At 39.7% G+C, this 24,192-nt stretch overlaps 1 protein-coding gene across 1 annotated transcript in view; it reads right to left on the reverse strand.

Moving 5' to 3' along the window:
- Positions 1–21,181, reverse strand: part of LOC146459869 (dorsal-ventral patterning tolloid-like protein 1) — a 63,214-nt gene extending 42,033 nt beyond the window's left edge. Inside the window, exons 1-5 of the mRNA XM_085088763.1 lie at positions 21,098–21,181; positions 20,942–21,003; positions 20,553–20,709; positions 4,696–4,868; positions 3,232–3,388 (exon numbers count right to left, since the gene is read on the reverse strand). Of these exons, the coding sequence (XP_084944889.1) occupies positions 3,232–3,388; positions 4,696–4,868; positions 20,553–20,709; positions 20,942–20,999 (545 nt within the window). The 5' untranslated portion in view covers positions 21,000–21,003; positions 21,098–21,181. The remainder of the gene's footprint in view (positions 1–3,231; positions 3,389–4,695; positions 4,869–20,552; positions 20,710–20,941; positions 21,004–21,097) is intronic.
- Between the last annotated feature and the right edge of the window lie 3,011 nt (positions 21,182–24,192).

Here is a 24,192-nt window from a genome sequence, read left to right on the forward strand (position 1 = left end):
ACCACCAAAACTATGGAGGGAGACCCTCGATAAGTTGTATTGCGTTTTAATCGCCTTTCTCAGCCCACTCGCAGCGCAGTTGGGCTTGTCATTACAAACCAAGTTGGCGGCAGTTCGATCGAAGCGTGGGATATTGACATGTAGCGCTTGTACCGTAAACACTCAAAGAGCTACGTGACTTTCATTGTGGAAAAAAAATGGGAAATAGCCAAAATAGGTTTCCTTGAACTAGTACTTACTGGCCCCTGCCTGTTCCTGTACTTCAATAAGCATGTCGCAATTGTTACTAAATCCATGCAAATGCTAAAACAATTGTTCTGTAATGTCCCCTAATGTAAACTTTTACGTACTCCGTCTAGCTTTTCAGTTTCTAATCTAGGTAAAGTAAGACTTTCTCAAAATTCTTCTTTTCTCAATCCTACGGCGTTCGAGTCGTTTCTCCACTCTCCCCCCCCCCCCTCCCCCTTCAACCACTTCCTGTAGTTGTCTGCCATAGGTAGTTTATTGGTCTGTTGAGTCTTATTCCATGAAGATGGAAAGGAAACCCTGCTTCCTTTTCAGAACTGAACTTAAATCACCCATCCAAGGGCTTTTCAAAATTTTAAAAAGAAGATAAAGTAAAGTGAAGTAAAGTTAAGTTAAGGTAAGGAAAGGTAAGGTAAGGTAAGGTAAGGTAAGGTAAGGTAAGGTAAGGTAAGGTAAAATAAGGTAAGGTAAGGTAAGGTAAGGTAAGGTAAAGTAAAGTAAAGTAAAGTAAAGTAAAGTAAAGTAAAGTAAAGTAAAGTAAAGTAAAGTAAAGTAAAGTAAAGTAAAGTAAAGTAAAGTAAAGTAAAGTAAAGTAAAGTAAAGTAAAGTAAAGTAAAGTAAAGTAAAGTAAAGTAAAGTAAAGTAATTTATTCAATGTCAATAATTAACAGGACGAAACAATGGATTTACAAGGATAACAAAACTATAGCAAATCTGAAGCAAATGCCACATTCCCACAAATTTGCCTTAGTTTGGTTTAGAGCAAAGATCGATTTTGCAATAGATTTGTTACCCATAGCAATGATGGTAAATGTCATATCTGTTCAAGATTTGTGCTTTTGCACAAACACAAAGCGTAGCTACAATTTTTTTTATAGAATTTATTTATGGATCAAATGTGCATGTTAATGCGCTTTTTTAAAGCTTTCTTGAATATGACGCAAATTAGTGAACAAATCTGCTATTTCACACGACTTCTGCTTCGGTTGTAAAAGCATTGAAACTTTAAGAGAGAGTTTACACAGCGTCAATAATTTGTTATAACACGAGAAGTGCTTACCCAATCTTCTGAGCCAGAGGCTCATGTCAAAGTGTTTGACAATAATCTAGATGGAATTGGAAAACAAATCGGCCAACACTTCAATTGCCAAATTAGAAAGAAGGTATTATAATTTTAAGGATCCCTCTGCTTAGAAACAGAATACAAATTTGCTCCAACTTCTAGCATGATGCTTCCACTGGGATCACCATGTCTTGCTCTCAATGTCACTCTTTTACGTAAATGAAAATGAGGATATCTGCGACCATTCACGTTTGTCTAGCTGTCCCATTAAACTTACTAAGTTGAATAAAAGTGAAGAACATCCGAAATCCTCTTTTTTGAGTGGAAGAATCAGAGTGGAATGTTATCACCGCGTATTTTCCAGATACAAAGACATCTTCTCCAGACTGATTACCACAGTATTTGCCGACAAGCACGTTATTGTCAACTATTATTTTGACATAATCCGACCTGCAAGAACATTTAAGTATAAAGTTAGTGAAAGTGTTTCATCAACACTATAAAGTTAAATCGCTTCTTTTATGAAAGTAAATCAATTTAAAGAATCATAAACCCTTTGTTCTTTTTTAGCCGTTTAGACCACCAGTTAATATACTATTAAATAATCCTTCCAGAGTTCGGACAGATTATGAGATTTTACAAGCTGCATCGATTAGTCTTTGGAATTCGTTAGAACGGTGAGGATTGTTCGTAGCCGAGAGATTTGTTACACTCTTGGAATGGCTTTAAAGCGAATCTGATGCCATCATCACCATGGAAACCGAACCCTATAACTCACTCTTGGTGTCATTGTAGCCAAATATACACGCTAAACATTAGATGTATTATGCAGTATGAAAAGACCGAACGATTCGTTCTTGGAAGCTCGCAAGAGACTCAAATACTGGTCGCACAACCTAGATCGTTAATCGTCTCGACTCCCCAATTTTTCCAAAGGGGATGGCGGAAAAAACGTTTCTGGATGTGATTCCAAACGAGCGAAAACAAGAGAAGTCTGTTTGGAAAATCACTCATTGCAAATTATGTCGCCTTTGTGTATGCCCCTCTACGTTTTGAGATGTCAGGTAACACGATTTCTGCTCCCCTTGCCGTACTGCTCAAATGTTTACTTTCGGTCCACCGTTTTGCGCAAGAAACCTATACGGGGCGTAGAGGAGTAAAACTTGACGATAATTCGAGTCATAAATAAATTCACCAGGTTAATGGAATTTGTTGATTCAAGTAGAGGGAGGTGATTAAATGCCAAGATCCATGATATCTTGCGACCATTGTCAGCTTCTTTTTTTGTAATAGATTTTTATCGCACGCAAATCAGATCTCATGACTCTCTGTTGCTCATGTTCACATACGTGAATATACAAATTCGATTTGCAATTGCCCTGAGAACTTATCCTGTATCAAATTCTCTTTTGACCCCACTGCACCCCGTGCGGGTTAATTATTTATTTTGTTTTATTATTTATTTGCCTAAACGTTGCAGCGAATTGCTTGATTACACAAACTACAGTTTTGAAGTTTTGCTCAAAGTACTGATGTCATCTGTTCTGACGTACCCTCTCGTGTTTGAGCACCCCAGATAAAAAGACTTCCGCTTACGGAAATTCTAAATATAAATTAAAAGAATTTCTCGTATCCCAAGGGCTGGACCGGTTGTCTCCCTCTCTGCCCCCTTGTTATCGCTCAAAAAAAAATTAGACAAGATTGAAACTTATATCAGTTACGTGGAGAAGGACCGATTAACCAAAAAAAAAAAAAAAAATCCTCCGAGTCAGAAATTGTCGCAAGGCTCAGAAAGCAAACGAAGTTCCACATTCCATAGGAAGTTCATTTTTGAAGCCTGTTAAAACAAACTGAATATTACAAATAACTTGTCAATTTATTTTGTAATTTTTTTTTTAATTCCTTTTCTTCGTTTCACTTACCCACAAGAAGAATTCAGCTCCAAGTCGAACATTTGAAAGTAAATTTTCAGCGCCTTCCCATGTGGAATAAAAACTTTATCAACGCAGTCTATTTTGCTAGGATAGTTGTTAGGATATCCGGGGCTTTCAAGGGTCATGTTTATCATTGAACCACATCCTGATAAAACAAATTGAGACTTTATCACCATAAATTAATTGAATGTTTTTTAATCCCCCACACTTGTTACATAAAGCAGGTATAAAACTTTGATTATTGGCAAGGAATACATTATCAAACTTATCCACCGATCAAAAGGAAACTGCAACATCTTCCCGGAACACCCACCGGGCATTTGAAGTTTTGAAGAACAGGTTGTTCAAATATCCCCACTCTAGGGCTAAAAGGCCATTTAAATGCCCTACTTTTAAGTGCTCCACAGAATCTCATCGAGGACAAATTTTCAGTTTAATATAATTACTATTCCTACTTTGCAGACACCGATATATTGAAAACACCTTCAGAAAGTATGTATTTTAAAGCCGTTTTGAGTGAGCCATTTGCTCAAAAAGGCGAATGCTTTCATCAACCAAAAAAAAAAAAAAATCACCAACTTCTCAACCAAAAGAAAAATCAAGTTCAAATTCCCCAACCTAATCAAATTCCCCCCTCCCAGGGCACTATACACGGTAAAATGCCTGCGGTAAGATGTTGAAGGCTCGAATTAATCGGCGCATTATATTACTAAGTAAAAGAGAGCTTTTGTAAGAGTGTATAAATCTACCTTCCTCTAATAACTGGGGGTTATGGATTTTCAGCATATGAAAAAAATTATAACTGTGTAGACCACGTACAGGGGAGTGGAACGGGTTGTGGGGGTAATTCTGCTCGTATCGACTTTGAAAACACCACACGCAAGTTCCAAATGTTTTTCGAAAATTCAATTTCTTATGGTTGTTCAGGGCTCAGTGACTTTGATGTTACAATAACAACTTATTTTTGACAGTCAGGTTTCTCAAAAATTGAAAGGTGCCTGTTTTTTATGTACACTAACAAAATTTCTTACAGTAAATTATACGGTCTTATATCATTTATGTGTACTTCGTTTGATTTTGATTGATTACGTCTCGTAAGTTCTGGTGTTTTTGTGAGGTGTTTTGGGAATCAAGAAATCGAAGATGACCGCCATTTTGAAATTGTGACGTATTTCTGTCCTCATTTTGCGTCATCACTTCCAGTTATGAACCTCAATGGAAGCATCTTTGGACTACCATAGATACTTTCGAAGTTATGAAGGAGAAGGGGGGATTCCCCCTCCGCCAACACCACGCCCCAGAAGACAGGTTGCTCCCCTGCTAGGATGATCTTACCACTGGGAGATGGTAGAATTTTCAGCGAACTCGCCCGCATTCTTTCTTTTATGTTTATACCGGACTGTTAAATTTGATCCAACTTTGTAATTTGTTAATCTGTTTCATTTCACATACCAAGTTGAACAAAAGTGAAGACTATTCTGGATCCATTCATTGAAACAGAATGATCCGTGTGGAACGTTAACACCGCTTTTGTTCCAATCAAAAAGACTTCTTTCCCAGACTGCACACCACAGTATTTACCAACTTCAGTGCTGTTTTCATCTGCTATCTTCAAATAATCATAACTGCAAGAAAATTGAATATGCCTTTTATGAAACGCTCACCAACACTTCAACGTCATTCATAATGTCCCTGTTCTTTTTGTACTATACAAATCATCGACTAACTATTCCACCAAAGTTCAATTCGGTGGAGCCTGGAAAGCGACAAATGATTTTGTGATAGTTAGCGCCCAGTTCCCAAGCGGGTGTAAATCCCCCATAGGCCCTTGTGGTCAGAGAATAAAATGAAAACGCACATGGTCAACATGTTTGTGTGTTGAGAGGTATGTTTTACCGTTTCTTGGAACAAAACCAGTCCTCCAAGACTCTGTCGAGGACGAGAGTTACAAAATTGGTGGTCCGTGAAAAGCAATCCTGTCGACAGATGCGAAGCCGAAGTAGATCCTGACTTTACGTGGGAATGTTCACCAGGTGTCATCGGGCAAGTTGTTTATAGTTTCGATCAAGCGGATATAGCAGAACGTCCCGTTGGAGGGCTAACTTAAACTGGAAATTGAATTTCAAAGAGATAAACTGTCAATGACTGTGACGCTATCGAGGTAAAAAACCTAAAACTTGAATTGAGTGGAGTGTTCCAACGGGATTTACTGCGAAAACACGGTTATTAGAAATTCGAGATGGCGGAGGAGCTTCAATTGCGAATTTACACCGAACTTTGTTAAGCAACCGTCGAAAGCGCAAGGATTGTGGCGTAACATTTGAAAATAAGCTACTCCGAAGTGAAAGACAAAACGAAAATCTCGATTATCAATAAAATTGGAAATGTTATTGAAGAGCAATTAACTAGCATGGCCGAATAGGAAAAGGTTGACTTTCTCCAATCTTTCTCTGAGATTTTGATTGACTCTTCACCGCCTCTCAAGGGTGTTGATAAGGACATGAGTGAGTTACTCGTTCTAAAGAAAGAGATTGAAGCACTTAAACTCATGCATGAGCAGATACCTAAGTAGGCTGGGTTCAAAGAAGCTACCACCAAGGTTAAACAATCCCAAGCACAGGTTAATCCACAGTCAGGTGATGGTATGTCCTCCCTCCCTTCTCTTGTTGACTTTACAAGCGTACTTAGACGCCAGTTCAAGATAGTGGGTCAGATTGGAGACCCAGATCAAAAGGATAAGTTGAATTACAACTCATTGCGAAGACAAATTGATATAGGCGTTGAGCAAAAAGTACAAAGAGCATGAGATTGTGGATGGGGTTATTCGCGGCATCAGCCCAGGGCTTGTTTTAAGGAGCTATCTAGGGTCATTTAAGACCTTGTCTCTTGACCGCCTCAAGAAAATCCTTCCTAGTTATTATGGGGTTAAGAACACTATGGAACTGTATCAAAGTTTAGAATCTATTTGCCAAAGTGGAAAAGAAACACCACAAGCATTCCTAATGAGGGCTCTTGACCTTAGGCAGAAGATACTCTTTGCAAGTCAAGAAGGAGAGGACTCTCTAAAGTATGACGCAGTGCACATCCAGCAACTCTTTTGTAGGACCGTGGAGACTGGACTTCAAGATGAGAGTACTAGAATTAAGCTTCGCCCTTACTTGGCCAACCCACTGATTGAAGATGAAGAACTTATTCACCAGCTGAATGTTGCAGTTTCGTCTGAAGAGGAGCGGGGCCAAAAACTGAAGAACCAAACCAAAGCCAAGCCAGCTTATGTGTCACAGATTGGTGAAGAAGTAGAATCACCAGAGGAAGCTACTGGTAAAGTCTCCACTGTGAAGAAGGATTCTAACCCACCAAACAAGATGAAAACAGAACTTCAAGGACTTACAGCTGAAGTAGAAGCATTGAAGACTGAGGTTAAGAGTAGACTAGGAGCAAACACTTAACCAGACGCCCGATCAGGCCGACAGGAAAGAATCAACTGGAGTTATGGAAGGGGTTGGGGAAGACGGGAAACGAGACCCTGGCCATCCAAATGCCAGTCCTGTCTTGAGAAAGGAGAAGAACATTGTAACCATTGTTTTAAATGTGGGAGCAATGGCCACTGTGCTATCGGTTGCCGCCAGGGCCAGTCACCAGGACAGAGATCGTTAAACTAGAGATGGCTACTTGTGCGGGACCAGAAGTAGCCGAGCTCCCACATGCGTCCCACCAATGTAATTGATGCACCAAGATAGAAACACAAGTTCCTTTTCAACGCTGTTCCCAGTGCCAGGCAGTGTGGTATTGCTCTAGAAAATGCCAGAAAGAACAGTGGCCTGACCATCTGAAGATTTGCTAAGCAATTAAGGAACTATCACAGAGAGAAAACCGAGGAACCACCGAAACAATATTTGTCAGCCACCTGTCACCCACACAGCATGCAAAAGTTGTCAATTTAATTGGAAGAAAATGTACGGTTAAGTGTTTGCTTAATGATAACAAAGTAAATTCCCTGTGGGACAGTGGCGCCCATGTCTCGATCATGACAAAAGGCATGCTAGAGGAAAATCTCCCAGGAACAACGGTGAGGGATATAACAGAACTGATCAGTGTAGGACTTGACCTAACTGCAGCTAATGGAACCATGATTCCTTTCATTGGATGGGCAGATGTGAGGGTGCGACTTCCTCCATGCGAGGGGGAGGCGCAAGATGTGCATGTTCCGTTTCTGATTACAATTGATCGATTAGAAATGCCAATATTGGGCTACAATGTTATTGACGAATTGGTAAAGATGTCTTCTCCGGAAGATGAGCCTACACCAGGATTCAACATCTTAAGTGCCTTCAAAGCAGTATTTGAAGATATTGATGAGAAGCAGCTGGAAGCCTTGATTAACCTGATACAAGCCCCAAGTGATGATTACATTTGCAGTATCCGAACATCAAAGAGAGACACTGTCATCCCCAAAGGTCAAGTCGTTAATGTGTCGTGCAGGGCCAATACTGGGCCCGTGTCAAGTAAGATGCCAGTACTGTTTGAACCTGACGAAATGCCTCAGTGGCAACCCGGTCTCTTTATGAAACGCTGAAGACTGTGAAGAAGGGTTCTGTGTCACACATTGAGATTGAAGTTCACAACACAAGTCAACATGACATTGCACTGCCCAACCGCACCCCACTGGGAAGGTTGCAGTTAGTTAAATCTGTTACACCCATGGAAGTTTAATTAGCAAGGGAGAAAGGACTGGAACCTCAGTGTAAAGAAGACTCATGTACCACGACTGGAGTAGGAGATGAAGGACTTTGCCAGGAATCAGATAATGCTGTGCCTAAGGTTGACATGACTGGCCTGATGAGGGAACAAGAGGAGGAAGGTCGACGAATGTTAGAAGAAGAAGCCGCATCATTTTCAAAGAATGAAGATGATATAGGGTGCATGGAAGATCTTGAAATGGACATTGAATTGTCAGACAGTACGCCCGTTCAGCGGAATTATTATTTATTATTTTTTTTAATTTTTATTCTGCGTTATGTTACAATGTTACAAGTACAAACACTAATGACATTACTGTTACAATTACAACAGTTCACAACTCTACACCTGGACTGCTTACGGTTACAGTACTGCGCATGAAGCACAATTTACTACAAAATACATATAAACGTTTACATTTTCATTACTTCTGTACTTTATAATAAATAAACAAAGTATAATCTGACATATCCAAAGAATTATTATACATTATAATATACTATAATAGATAATTCCAAATGAGTCTTAATATACATTTTTACTCCTAAGATTTGTTTTAACCGTCTTTTTGTCTAATTTCATATAATTTAATTCTGCTTATCTTTGGTGAAAGAGAGAAATAACGAGCATAAAGAACAAAAGTTAATTATACTGCCTATAGAAACAAGATATTCAGCAATGTAAGGCTAACCGTAGATAGAAGAAGAGGTAACGTGACACGATACTTAAACGTGGCTATGTAGCATTAAAGGAAAAATTGCCATTTTTTAAAGAACGCACTAGTTTTCTTTGCTTGTACTGCTATATATCTCTCCAGATCAATTTTTTTTTCTGCACCAAGTCTCTGAAGTCCACGAAATGAAGTCTAGCTTCATTTATTGCACTTTTGTACAGAAAATATTTTCCAAGAAGAACGAGATGGTTGAGGGTTAAACACGAAGTAAAATTGTCTACTAGACCATATATAATATTGTTTTTTGTTAGGGTAGCTGTCGTCTTTCAACGGTACTTATACCAAACCAAAAATTCAGACCAGAAGGCTTGGGCTTGGGGGCAACTGACGAACAAATGCAAAATTGTTTGATCGGTATTAATGCAAAAGGGACACCCCGCCGAGTTAGTCTTCTTCATTTTATACAATAGGCTATTGGTGCAAAGTATATTGTGGATAATCTTGTACTGAAAAATCGCTAATTTGATTTCTTTCGTCGCGCAAAGTGGTAGAGAGTAAATTATGCGACGCTGATTAAGGTCGTAACCGCACTCTGCTAACCTTTTGTCTGCTGTGGGGGGCGGAAGATTTTTAAGACTTAATAACGAGTTATAAATCGTTTTACAGGTCAACTCCTCAATGACTAATTGGTTAGTAACAGTCTCTTCTGGATCTAAAATGTTTAAGCGATCTTTCCACTGGTGAGGTTTTGCAGACAAAAGTCCGTTGTACTGTAAAAAGTTACATTTTACATTGAATTTGCACTTGAACTTGTTGAAAGTGAGGAAGTTGTTTTCAGATCCATCTAACAATGAAGAGAAATGCTGAATGCCAGCACGGTGCCAGCTCTGGATGAACACTGACACCTTATTTATTTTGATAAATTTGTTGTTCCAAATTATTTGGTTGAGCACCTTCCCTTTAGATTGTGGGTCATCCAAGTTCCGGAAATCCTGCCAGTAGATTATTAAGTTTTTATAGAAAGATGGAAGCTGGTCGCTTAATTTCAAATACTTAGGGTCGTAGCTACAACGAAACAGAAGGCTCCCATCAACATTGGAAAGGAGGGATGTAGGGATGATTTCCCAAGGGGACAATTCATCCGAGCACAGACGTTTTACCCAACACAGCTTTAAAGCTTTGTCGCACAGCGCAAAATCAGTCATGTTAAGACCTCCTTCTTTTTTGCATTTCAAGATTGTTGTCTTTTTCATTTTCGGATTTTTGTATTTCCATATGTAATCAAAAATTATTTTGTTGACTTCGCCTGTGAAGGAGTCCGGTGTATCTAGTACGCTGCAAACGAAGGTTAGTTTCGACAAAGCAAGGGTTTTAACTATATTTATTCTACCATAGATCGATATGTCTCTTGACGACCAAATATTTAAAGTTTTCTTAAGTGAGGCTAATTTGTCAAAAAAATTATTTTGTGCCGCTAGCTTATCGTCGTAAGAAACGTAGACGCCAAGAGCTAGAATAGGCTCTTCATTAAGTTTGAGATTACGGATTTTGTCTTTGCGGAAGCGACCTGACCCCATCCAGAGCAGCTCTGATTTTGATTCATTAATTCGAAGCCCCGAACGCTTTTCGAATTGTGATAGCAGGTCAAAGAGATGGAGTATTGACTCCGAATCCTCTAAAATGACGGTTGTGTCGTCCGCGTATTGTGCGAGTTTAACGGTTTTTCCGGGCTCGATATCTATGCCTTTTATCACATCTGAGTTTCTTATAGCATTTCCGAGAATTTCTATGCCTATTATGAACAGTAAACCCGAGACCGGGAACCCTTGCCTAACACCTCTTTTCAATAGAAAGTGTTCACTGGCACAACCATTGTTGACTACGCAGCTAGATATGTCACTATAAAATACCTGAACTCACTGTCGAAGCTGCGGCCCAGAGCCGAACACTTTTAAACATTTTTGAAGGTAATTCCATTCGATTGAGTCGAACGCTTTCTCGAAATCAAGGAAGACTGCAGCACCAGGTATTTTTTTTTGTTTAGTGTATGACATTGTATCAGATATTAATCTTATGCACTCGCCAATATATATCTTCCTTTTATGTACCCCGCCTGGCAAGGATGGATGATTGAAGGTAACACTGTTTCTAAGCGCACAGCTACGGCTTTAGTAGCAATTTTGTAATCTGTATTTAGCAAAGAAATGGGTCTCCAATTTTTGAGGTATTCTAGCTGTTTGCTCTTTTTGGGAATCAGTGTTATTATTCCTAGTTTTCGAGAAATTGATAAACAACCCTTTTTGAAAAGCGTAATTGAAGCTGCCAACAACTAGGGCTGCTAGAATATCCCAAAAGAAGCGATAAAATTCAATTATGAGACCGTCGGATCCTGGCGTTTTGTTGTTGCTGGAGCTACTCAACACTTTTGTACATTCTTCTATGGTTAACAGACCTTCACAACTGTCGGACTCCTCCTTTTCCAGATGCTTCAGGCCGTCAGATTCGCAAAAGAACTCAAACTGTTCAAGATTAGGATTCGAATTGCTGGTTTCATAAAGTTTGCTTCCTCTTTTAGAATTTCTTTCGAGCAGTGGGTGGTAGTACCGTTTGGCTTCTTCAAGGATGTGATATTTTTCTTTTTCTGGCTTCGCTTTTCAAGATTGAGTTTAAAAGTGTTGACGGGCCTGCACGACTCCTGCAGTTCGCTAAAAGATTGGTCTTAAAGCCTTTATAGCTTATCTCTGCTTAATGAGATGTTAATCTTGATCATGAAGGGAACAACTCAGATATACTGAATGGAGATTTTCTTTATGATCATTTTGAGCCGATAGGAGAAGTTCTCCAGAGCTCCATAGAACATTATACTCGTCTTTCAGTCACGAACTGAGAAACAGAGCTGAAAACAACTGCATGATGCCAAAGCTCTCGAAAGCGAGAGACAACAGTAATCAACTTTGTGAAGACGTGGATCTGATAGAATATCATATACGTGATAAACGAACACCCTGCAATCTCACCGCAGGTTATAGCAACAACTTGAAATCACGAGTAACGAATTCCACGGATCCTATGTCTTCATAGATGACATATATTTAGCGCTGTCTCCTAAAGACACGGATCTATTAGACTCTCATATACGTGATAAACGAACAGCCTGCAATCTCACTGCAGATAAGCATGAAATCACGAATCAGTTAAGAAATCCCCGGATCCTATGTCTTCATAAATAGCATTTATTTAGCGCTGTCTGATATCTTGCAGTTAACCCGAGCCGGTGAACCTAAACAAATGCCACAGAGCTAGCATATCCAATGGCATATGAAGAAAATTCTCCTAACGGCTCAGAATGATCATAAAGAAAATCTCCATTCAGTATATTTGAGTTTTTCCCTTCATGATCAAGATTAACATCTCATGAAGCAGAGATACGCTATAAAGGCTTTAAGGCCAATCTTTTAGCGAACTGCAGGAGTCGTGCAGGCCCGTCAACACCTTGAAACACATTCTTCTATGGTTAACAGACCTTCACAACTGTCGGACTCCTCCTTTTCCAGATGCTTCAGGCCGTCAGATTCGCAAAAGAACTCAAACTGTTCAAGATTAGGGTTCGAATTGCTGGTTTCATAAAGTTTGCTTCCTCTTTTAGAATTTCTTTCGAGCAGTGGGTGGTAGTACCGTTTGGCTTCTTCAAGGATGTGATATTTTTCTTTTTCTGGCTTCGCTTTTCAAGATTGTAAAAATACTTGCTGTTTTTTTCACCAAATTCATACCACCGAGCTCTGCTGCGGACGATTGCACGGCGCGTGTTAATTCACAGCAGTTAAATTCTTGGAAGTGAAGTTTTAGCACGCTCCATCTCGGCTTTTGTTGATTCATTGAAATTCAAACGCAGCTGCTCCTGTAAGGAATTGAATCAGTAAGTAGAAGCTCTTTTTCTTCGTTCCGCTTTTGTCTAAGCTTGCGTTTCGCGAATATGACTGTAGTTGCTCTTATTTCCATCTTGGTCATTTCCCACAAAAGCCCTTTGTCTTCAAGTTCTTGATATTTTTTAACATTGTCAGGAATGTTTTTTGTTATGAGTTCTACATAGGTTTTGTCAGCCAATAGCGAGTCATTAAATTTCCAGAAACCCGGGCCGCGATGTGCTTGTTCGTCTTCAGTACCTATCAGTACGTTGAGCCCCGAATGATCTAAGAATATGTTCGGCATTATTTTGACATCGGCGATAGCGCGCTCGAAATTTTTGGATAAAAACAGATAGTCCAACCTGCACTGAATTTTCATAGAAGGGTTACTCCATTTAAAACCTGGAAGATTCGGATTTTTTAGTCTCCACGTGTCCACAAGGTCATGTGTAAATAAAAGAGTATTTAATTCATTGATAACATTTTTTTATGCTCCAGGGAGCGTCCACCGCGTTTGTCAAGGTCATTTAAGGCACAGTTGAAATCACCACCCAGCACTATTCTTTCATTTTGCATATTGATTAATAATGGACTGTGATAAGTCCCTCAGGAAATGAACCTGAAGTGTTGTGTCGTTTGGGGCGTAAATATTCACAAACACTATTTTTGTTTCACCCAAAGTTGCCTCAGCTATGATGTATCTGCCATTTTTATTGGCAATAATGTTTTCGATTGTTACGTCTAGTCTTAGCTTAAACATTATCATAACGCCGCGACTATGGGTAGAGCCATGACTAGCACATATTTTCCCGTCCCATTCATTTTCCCAGATTTTGATCGTTTGTGTTGAAGAGTACGTTTCTTGGAGGAAAATTAATTACATCAGCGTTTTTTTGGTGCAGCCATCTAAATAACTGTCTTCGTTTGCACGATTTGTTTAAACCTCTGGCATTCAGAGTGCTAACTTTGAGATCCATCTATACTTAGGTTGCCAAGCAACATTTGATAATTTGATTCAAACCGTGGACTTGAAAACCTTGGCAGAAATAAATAAAGAACAAACGAAAAATTAAAAATTTCTGGACGATTTTGTGGGTGAGACATGAACAAAGCAAACATAGTAGTGGAATATAATGTCGCGAAGAGGACGTATAAGAAAACGGTTAGACATTGATGAATCTTGAAATCTCTACACAAATACATAGCTACTAGACCTAAACTTATCTATCGGCACACTTTCCTGGCTGATACGGGGGGCAAAAGCACCTGAAAGGACTTGACCATGACTTACTAGTTCAATTAAATTGTAGAGTTACCACGTTCCATAAGGCGACCGTAGATCGGAAAACGCTTTGTTTCAGGGCCTCGATAAACAACGCCATCAATTATAAGTTTCTCCACATTGAAGAAAGCAATCAGTTCTGCTCGCTCCTGGCTTTGTTTAGAACTGGTTGGAGGTCTTTCCTGATTTCATCAACCTCCGGAGGAAAGTCGTCAGCTACCCCGAACTTTGCGCCTTTTCGTAGATTCTTGATTTCGGACTTGATAAATTCTTAATCTTGATAGAATGACACTTTCGCTATAATAGGTCTTGGGTAAGGTTTTTTGTCAGCGAGCGACCTTGTTGGTATCCTGTGCACTCGTTCACACTGGATTTCGCTCACATCTTCTTGACGAATCTTCACTTCTTTGTTTAAAAAAAGTCTGAGTGCTCTCTCAGTGTCTTTTGCGGATTCCTTATCAGAATCTCTTACTCCATAGAACTTGATATTGTTTCGGCGATTATAGCATTCTTGTTTTATTTGGCGTCGCTCTAGCTCATTAAGCTTAGCAAGTTTTTTGTTTGCGTCCTGCAAGCTAGCGGTAGTCGACTCAAGCTGAACTTTTAGCTCTTTTACTTCATTCTGCGTAGGCTGTCTGTCATACTCTGTTTTTCTTCCTCCAATTTCTTAATTTTTGCTTTAAGGTGTTCGAACTCGGGTAGCATAAGGAGTACTTTGTCCAATTTTTCTTTGATATGTTTGAGTCTTTCGGTGCACGTGGTAACGCCATCTTGTTGTTTTTCTTCGTCAGTTTGCGGACTTCTTTGTTGCCTATTTCTTTTCTTTGGGTTATCTTTTGTAGTGGGAGTATTAAGCTCTTCAACAGTCGCCACAGAACTCATGGTTACGGATAGTTTGTCAACGCCAAGAACGATTTGAGGCAGGCATGGTCGGAGCGCAAAAATACACGTCCGCCATCTTCGCTACGTCCCAGTCTCTCCGTTCAGTTCAATTATGTGTCAATCCCAAGACCCCTTTATCAAGAAGTGAAAACCTACATTGAGGACCTAATGAACAAACAGTTCATCACCAAATCACGATCATCGTATTCATCACCAGTAGTGTGTGTCAGAAAGAAGGATGGCACTCTTCGTCTGTCGCGGCGGACTACCGGGAATTAAACCGTCGTAGCGTTCCTGACCGACACCCTATTCCAAGAGTGCAGGAAACTTTGGACAGTTTAGGTGGTAATTCATGGTTCAGTGTGTTAGACCAGGGGAAGGCCTACCACCAGGGTTTTATAGCACCAAACAGCCGACCTTGCACTGCATTTATCACACCATGGGGTTTATACGAGTGGGTACGTATACCCTTCGGATTGCCAAATGCACCCGCAAATTTTCAAAGATACATGGAACATTGCCTTGGGGAATTTAGAGATGAAATAGCCATTCCCAATTTAGATGATATCATTGTTTTTAGCCGGTCCTTCGAGGAACACGTGGGACATGTGCGACAAGTACTCAGACGCCTTCGGCAGCAGGGTATCAAACTTAAGCCGTCCAAATGTAAATTGTTCCGAAGAGAAGTTTGTTTCCAGGGGCGAATTGTTTCGAAAGACGGGTACAGAATGGACCCGAGCGGAATAACTGCTGTTACCAGCCTTGCAGAAAAACAACCAAAAACTGTTGAGGAAGTGAGACAGTTAATGGGATTTCTTAGTTGCTATCGTCGTTATATCCCCAATTTTGCGTATCTTGCCAAGCCCCCGTATGAACTGTTAAACAAGCCGAAAATTGAAAATAAATCCAAGTACACTGCTAGGAGGGCCCCCGACAAGAGGAATCGCCAGTTTCCATTTTCAAAAGCGATTTTGTGGACAGAAGCCCATCGAGAGTCATTGAAAGAACTCATTGGACATCTGGCTAACCCACCGATAATGGCCTACCCCGATTATGAAAAACCGTTCATCGTTCACACGGATGTATGTAAAGATTGCCTTGGTGTGGTCCTTTATCAGCTACAGGATGGGCGAACCAGAGTCATTGCATACGCATCCCGTAGCCTGACACCTGCGGAAAAGAACGGTAATCTCCATGCCGGAAAACTCGAATTCCTTGCCCTGACATGGGCCGTGTCAGACCAATTTCGGGACTATCTTTATTACGCACCCGAATTCACGGTGTATACTGACAACAACCCGCTGACATACATACTGACCTCTGCAAAGTTGAATGCAACAAGCTTGCGCTGGGTTAGAGAACTAGCAGATTTCAGGTTCCAAGTGAATTATCGCCCAGGCAAATCCAATAGCGATGCTGACACGCTGTTGTGAATACCCCTGAACATTGAGGATGACATGGCCGCATGCTGTGAAGGAAGCAGCTTAGAGGTCATACAGGCAGCTATTTGTTCTGCACAGTATCAAAGTCAAGTTGACTTTCCGTGGCTAACTGCTTTAACTGATTCAATTACAGCCCTTGATGCCGACCACACCATTCCACTAGACCAGCAAATTGACTTACAGCAAGTGCAAGAATTGGATCCAGTGATTAGCAGGTTTGTGCACCTCATAAAGATAGGAAAACGACCTTCAGTCAGAGAAACTAAAGGTGAATCAAGAGATGTGAAGCGACTCCTGTTCGAGTAAGAAAAACTTACCTTGGGAAGCGATAATTTATTGTACCGGAAAACAAGCACTAACGCACAAGTTGTATTACCCCGGAAACTTCGTAGGATTATCTTTAAAGAACTCCATGAGGACATGGGCCATCTAGGTGTTGTAAGAGTATTTGATTTGGCAAAGGCACGGTTTTACTGGCCACACATGAAGGACGATATCACACAGTTTGTTACCAAAGTCTGCAGATGCATCAAACAAAAACCACCTGTAGTCAAGCAGCGAGAGCCCCTTAAGCCAATTGACACGACAGCGCCCTTTCAAATGGTCTCACTGGATTTCTTCCATGTTGGAGCAAGTGTGGGAGGCTATCAGTACATCTTAGTAGTGATGGATCATTACCCGGTTTGCACAAGCTTATGCCACCAAAGATAAGTTGGCAAAGACAGCAGCAGACAGAGTATATAATGACTTCATCTTGCGACTTGGAGTTCTTGAAACAATCCACCACGATCAAGGTTGTGAATTTGAGAACAAACTGTTTTACAATCTGGATAAACTCATTGGAGCACGCCATTCAAGAACAAACCCGTACCACCCTCAGGGGAATGGTCAGGTTGAACGCTTCAACAGGACATTACTCTCAATGCTCAGGACTCTGCCTGAGAGGAATACGTCAAGGTGGCGAGATCACTTACACAAAGTAGTTCATGCCTACAACTGTACCAAGAACGACTCTACAGGTTATGCCCCATTGTTCCTCCTTTTTGGCAGATTCCGCGTCTCCCTATTGACTTGATGTTTAACCTAAAGCCACTTACTGGATTTAGTCCCTATCCAGAATATGTTAAGAAGTGGCAAAATGCTATGTCAGAAGCCTCCAAGATAGCTTCAGAAACCGCCCAGCGGAATGCCCAGCGAGAGACAGAGACAGAGTGCTCGTTCGAAACCAGAGGGAAAGAGGAGGACCATCCAACCCACGTACCATCTCTGTGCTTGAATACAACTTGAAGATGTGCAAACCAGGAATAAAAGGTTATGAACAATATCGATGTTGTTTCAGTTAACAAAAAAAAGGAACATTGACCACGTGAACATGTTTTATATCAACGGAATGAGCAAGAGGCTCTTAAGGATTCTTTCCTCCAAAACTAAGAGGTATCTGTTAGCCATCACCGAACAGAACAGGACATTGGATTAGTTTCATAAATGACGCAGTGTAAAACTCAGTATTTTGTAAAGAGAGGTTCGAATTTCGAGGACGACAATGTTTTTTAGGAGGGGGGGGGGGGGAGAGTGTGATAGTAAGCGCCCAGTTCCCAAGCGGGTGTAAATCCCCCATAAGCCCTTGTGGTCAGAGAATAAAATGAGAACGCACATGGTCAACATGTTTGTGCGTTGAGAGGTATGTTTTACCGTTTCTTGGAACAAAACCAGTCCTCCAAGACTCTGTCGAGGACGAGAGTTACAATTTCAATACGCTTTTTCTTCTTTTTTCACGACTTTTTAGGCCTCAATTCCTGTCGACTTGTGCCACAAGTCGCCCAAGCTTTATGAGCGTTTATAAGACTGTAGCGAGAGGAAATAGCGAACCTAAAACCCACCGGAATCGCGCTGAAATGACTAAAATACACCACACAAACACTGACAAGGTATCAAGGAGACAAGGTAAGGTATTTTTGTTCAATTCATGCTCTTTATTTTGGACTCCTAAACACGTTTGTAAAACCCATAAAAACCCTTACAATTGCCACCATTGCGTAACATTCATCGTGACACTAAAATAACAACGTGACGTTACAAAGGTCAAACAAAGGTCTTATAAACGCTCATAAAGCTTGACCTACCTGTGCTTGTGACAGCTCAGAAAAACACAGCCCATGAAAAAGGCATTTTCATATGAAAAAAATAGTAAAATATATTGTACGGGTAACCCTTTTAGATGGATGAATTATCACATGAAAGCTACTGCCATCCCACTTGAAGCTTTGTTACACGGAGCGATGTTTGGGTTGCTTGCTATCCAGAACGGTGTTGCTAAGTGGTATCTAAGCACGTGATCATCTTATGCAAGGTTCTATTGTAATTCGTAAATGTTGGTTTATTAAGGGTGGGTGAAAACCGGAGTATCCGGAGAAAAACCTTTTCGAGTAAGGACGATAACCAGCAGTAAACTCAGCCCACAATCGGAGGTCGTGGCTTTGTTTATCGCCTACGTTGAAGATGCTTTCTTTTCTTGGCGCGATCGCCCATTTTCTTACTAAAGCTAGCACTCACCCGGTACGAATTTCGTGAGTTCGTTTAAGCAGGGGAACAAACGCTGCAGAGTTAATTCGCTGATCATCATTTGTCATTATTCAGCAAGCGGCACAGCATTCACGGCGTCCTTCAAATTCACATTCCTGCATTTACTACCAGAATTGCCCAAGATTTGCATTTGTCTGGCCTCGTAGCTCCGTCGGTACAGTTTATCCAACCCAGAGGGAGTGGATTCGATTCCCGCCGAGGTCAAAGATTTTTTTTTATTCCCATTTCCTGACTAGGACTATAACACTTCAAAAACTGCCGGGTTGATTCTCTGATCCATCATTTCATGTATCCTGTTATTTCATGTTATCTTAAGTTAACAATCGGAATGCGTGAGTGAGGACAAGCTAGGGTGGGAGGGCGGAGTGGGTGACTTATATCAATGTATTGAATCCCCCATCCATTGTTTTGGGGTTCGGTATTTGTGTCCTTCCAACCACGCGGTCATTCGTTTGAAAACACTCACCGTGCGAACATTTTCGTACTTTTTTTCCCTCCTCCTCCCCTTCCATGTCCTCTTTTCTTCTTTGCTTTAAGTAATTCTTATGGCGTTTATCTGCCTTCACCTTCACTGGGCTTAATATGTTTGTGATTTAGATATGTATTTAGATGATTTAAAGAAAATTGGTTATTCATTAAATCGGCTTAGGGCCATTGCCCTTAGCCAATTTTACTCCAAATCAATTTCGTCTCTGTGTCTTTTTTTATTGATACAAGAGGCAGAGACCGATACAACGTAGAAATAGGGTTTAAAGGTTACTATATTTCAGCTGGTCAAACCAGCTGGCTGGTTTGGCCAGCCGAAACATAGTAACCTTTAAACCGTATTTCTACGTTGTATCGGTCTCTGCTTCTTGTATCATTTGTATTTGCTAAGCCGACCAGATCAACAATTAATCTAACGTATACCAGCAGGATTATCGTCCACGGTTGTTGCTTGGACTTGCCCTTTTTTTTATTGCCCAGTGAACGAGCTCGGAAATTGCAGCCTAATGATTAAATAGAAAATATATACTTTGACCATGGAGAAATGCATAAATTTACATTGATGTAAACGTGAAAGAGGCCAGTTGAATTTTTTCAGGTCGATAACAAAATGTATCTTCATAGCATTGACAGTTTCATCATATTCCCTACGTATTTTGTAAGGAAAACAATTCTCTGCGATTTCTGAAATCTCCTTACAATAATTTTCGCCTGTAAGGACTGAGCTGTAGGAAACCAATATCAGCGTAAAAAAAAAATTTCTGGCATTTGCTAGTTGCAACAGAAAAACTTGTACAATACTGAACTAGATGAGTTACATCAACAGAGAAAACCCGGTCTACATACGACACCTGTTGCTTGTCTTTTGGAGATTACAATAAAACTTCACTTTGAAAATCAGACGCGCTGCCAACTTTCTTACAAATGGAAAAAAAGTGATCATAAACAAAAACAACTCTAGTGAAAAATAAACAATGGGCTATTAACAACGTATTTTATTTGTGAAACTATGGAAACAAAAGTAATGCAGCTATCCATGTTAAGCCACGGAGGAGGAGGGACCCGACTAAAGCTAAGGCAAGGTATTTGAACATAGCCGAGGTTTTTTGTTTTATTCAAATGCCCTTCCCATACCAGTTTTGGACTGTCGGAAGGTTCAAACTTCGACTGCAGCTTTAACTTTATTTCTTGAAAATTGTTAGCCACTTAATGTCTTGCGGCTTATCATTGTTAGATGCATCGGATATGCGTGATGATATTGTTCACCTTTCTAAAAGCGGAAAAGAAAGAATTAAATGCTAATCTGTTTTGCTTACCGACAATGACTTTCCATCTCCAAGTGAAACATTTCAAAGTAAATTTTCAGCGCCATGCCATGTGGAATAGAAACATTGTAAACACAGTCCATTCCGTGTGGATAGTTGTTAGGATATCTGGGGCTCACCAAAGTATTGTTTACCACTGAACCACATCCTGTCAAAAAAAAAAGAAGATTTTTTCACCACAAATGAACAACGCGACAGACATATGCGCCAAATATCATGACAATTGAGGCAGGTTTAAATTAGTGTTTTTAAATTATTCATGATAAGCATTTTGTTTGGTTGTTGTTGTTGTTGTTGTTGTTGTTGTTGTTGTTGTTTTTAATTTTCTTTGCTTGGTTAAAGTCATACTTATTTAAGGAAATGTTACGAGTTCAGCTCACCGTCTCCTTGACAACTTCCGCAACATATCAAGAGGAAGACCAGAAATACCAACATCATGGTCCTGTTCAGACGATTAAAAATATCATGTGAAAATATTATTCTTAACAACACAATTTGCGCTGGTTGCCTATTTCCAACCGTATTTTAGACAAAACCGTACACTTTATGAACCTGTGTAGCGCTGAAGTCATAATTGATTTTACTGGATCGTATTGCGTTATTTTGCATCGCACTGCTGCTGGGTGTAAAGTTAACATATTGGTTTGTAAAGTATCCCAAGATTTGTGGATATTTGTACACAGTTAAGGATTTTAAAAATGTGACGTCACGCATTATTTGCTGTCTTTCTCCCTTTTTGGCCTTTTGTTAAAAATCCCACTCCTTAGTTAATTTTATTTCATTCATTCATTCATTCATTCATTCATTCATTCATTCATTCCTTCCTTCCTTCATTCATTCATTCATTCATTCATTCATTCATTCATTCATTCATTCATTCATTCATTCATTCATTCATTCATTTATTCATTTATTCATTCATTCATTCATTCATTTTTGTAATTCAAAGGAAAAAGATGAAAAAGCTCTGTCAGGATCTTAAAAAGAACACAATCGTGTCACGTTGTAGTCAAACATTGATATAGACAGCAACACTCCTCATCACGCGGATTGTTTTTTTTCAGGGATGTTGTGGTGCGTGTTATTTATACACAAGGCTCATGGAGCTACTTCATTTCTAATACCGTTTGTAGCATCCAGTGCACCCCTCCAAGTATGGCACTTTGGAATAATTTACCACGCACCCGTCAAGTTTAACATCCATGTAAGTGACACAGCGCCAGTTGAGGAGGTCTGAAGTGTCAGCCGTCTTCTCCCCCTAACCCACCGGGGGCGTGGGTTAGGGGAAGGAGACGGCTGACATTTCAGACTACAGTTGAGGTAACACCTTTGGTTTCTACGACTACAGCAAAAATATTTATATAGGAGCCTCTTATAAAATTTGAAGCCCAATTTTTTTACCTGCTATCGAAAAATAACAAGCGATCAAAATATTAAAGAGATTTAAATTTTTTATTTTTTTATTGCAATTTAATGACCATCAATCAATTAATTAATCAACAAGAAAAATATAGAAAAAATAGCGATAAGGACGATTTGTAAAAGAGTTCTAAAGACCCCATATAACAACAATGCACCTCATTAAAAAAAAATGATTATTATAAAATATATAAGAAATACTAAGACTAAAAAACTAATGACAAACAACGAGCGGCAAATATGGGGTAAACATGGTCACGTGGTCATTTCGGCTGTTTGCTGTAAACGGGATTCTAAATCTCTCTTTTAATTCCAGTGCCATTATTTTCAATTAAAGCGCTGCTCCAAATAGGCTTGTTGACAGTTTCATGAAATACACAATAAGCATTATCCCCTCTCACCCATGAATTTAGCGAAAATTGTATGTTACAGTTCCATAGCTAAATGCAACACTGAAATGGTGTAAATTCGAGTTGGACTTTTACACGTCAAGTAAACAAAACTTAGTTACTATTAATTTGCGATAACTGAATGCAATATTGCAAGAAGTTAACTTTATAATTATTAATATGTTGATTTCTTTAATTTAAGCTTTTTTTTTTTTTTTTAATTTTGATAGCCTTCGATATTTATTTTTATGGAGGCAGTCTGCTGCATTTTTGTATAATACCCAGCAATGAACATTAGTTTACTAAAAGATATCTCCATGAACATGCATAATAATTTCCATTGAGTGGGAACGGGTATGTTAAATTGGATGAACTATATCTGTAGTCGCAGCCATTTCTGTACAGAAACTCAGTTAAGGGTTAGCTGTGAGCGGCTTAGTCATTGCACGCAGAAAAGGAAAAAAAGTCTCTTTATCGCCCACGTGTAGTTCCAGCTTCTTTAGTGACTTAAATAAATTCTTGTTAAAATGAACCACGTAAATTAAAGTAAACACACGGAATATGCTTTAGTAATACATTTTTTCAGCGATAAGCGAAGACAGTCCAAAAATCGCAAGAAATTCGAAACAAGAAAACTCCCATACAGCATATCCTTCCGTCAGTATACATGTAATAAATCTCAAAATAGCAAACACCAAAGATGCCAAAGAAAACAATTTGCCTTCCGTGAGAGCAAGACCAGTTAGCCCCCGCTACCAGATACTGATAGCACGACATAACAGATTCTTGTGCGTTCTCCTGACCTGAAAGCAATACTTTTTCACATTGCTGATCAGCTAACTTACCTCACGAAAAAAACTTGTCAACAATTCTTGACTAGCGGCGACAAAAAGACATCTTATACGCGAAGCGAAGAAAAACGTATTTAGTAGGGTACAGGATGTGCTCACAAACGTGAGTTCGACGGCAAATAACAAAAACAGGTAGCTGATTAAAATAATAACAGCAACATTGAAATGCTTTTGCAGACACAATTTTTAGATCAGATGACATCTACGAATAAAACGTAAATAAGTTACGTCGTTCTAAGTCAAAATGTGTCAAATACCAAGATAATCTTACGTCCAGCTTTCATACTTGGCAGCAGCTATTTATCGTTTTATGCAGAGGTTATTTAGTAATAGAATCGAGTTTGAGTTTATTGCCTTTCTTGTTCGAGATCCGTACAGTAGCTTATGGACCGATTTTTTTCCCGTTGCCATAAATCGACAGAAATAAACGAGGTTCCGTAACCTACAGTACCGACCGAGAAAGGGGGATTAGGGAGGGTTCATAATTCATGCAGATGGGGACCTATGATGATTTTTAAATTTTTTTCCTTTCATGTTTTGGAGCCCCCCCCCCCCCCCCCCCCCTCCCTCTGTCACCCTTTTAAACTTTAAAACCTCCTCTAAAATGGCTAATACAAGCATTTCTGCATTCTTAACATTTTATAACATTTGCATAAAGAGTGAGAGTGATGATAGTGAGTGTGAACTTGTACCATCGCCGATGAAGCACAAGAAGTGGAGGGAGTGTCACATACTTTGCGTTCTATTGGTAAATCGCCGATTCACCAATAGAACGCAAGTTTGCGGCAAACTTGTACAGCTGCCGCTACCTGATGTTAGCTACCTCACTACTTATGTAAACACAGAACACGAAATTAACAAAACATATGAGGCCATGGAAAACACGGTTCTAAAATATACACAACGTTTTGTTGACGGGACAACCAAGGGGCGTATAAACGATGAAAACATAACATTTTAAATAGAAACTTT

The sequence above is a fragment of the Pavona decussata genome, unplaced genomic scaffold (genome assembly GCF_977016875.1).
Source record: "Pavona decussata unplaced genomic scaffold, jaPavDecu1.1 SCAFFOLD_215, whole genome shotgun sequence".
Lineage (NCBI taxonomy): Eukaryota > Metazoa > Cnidaria > Anthozoa > Scleractinia > Agariciidae > Pavona > Pavona decussata.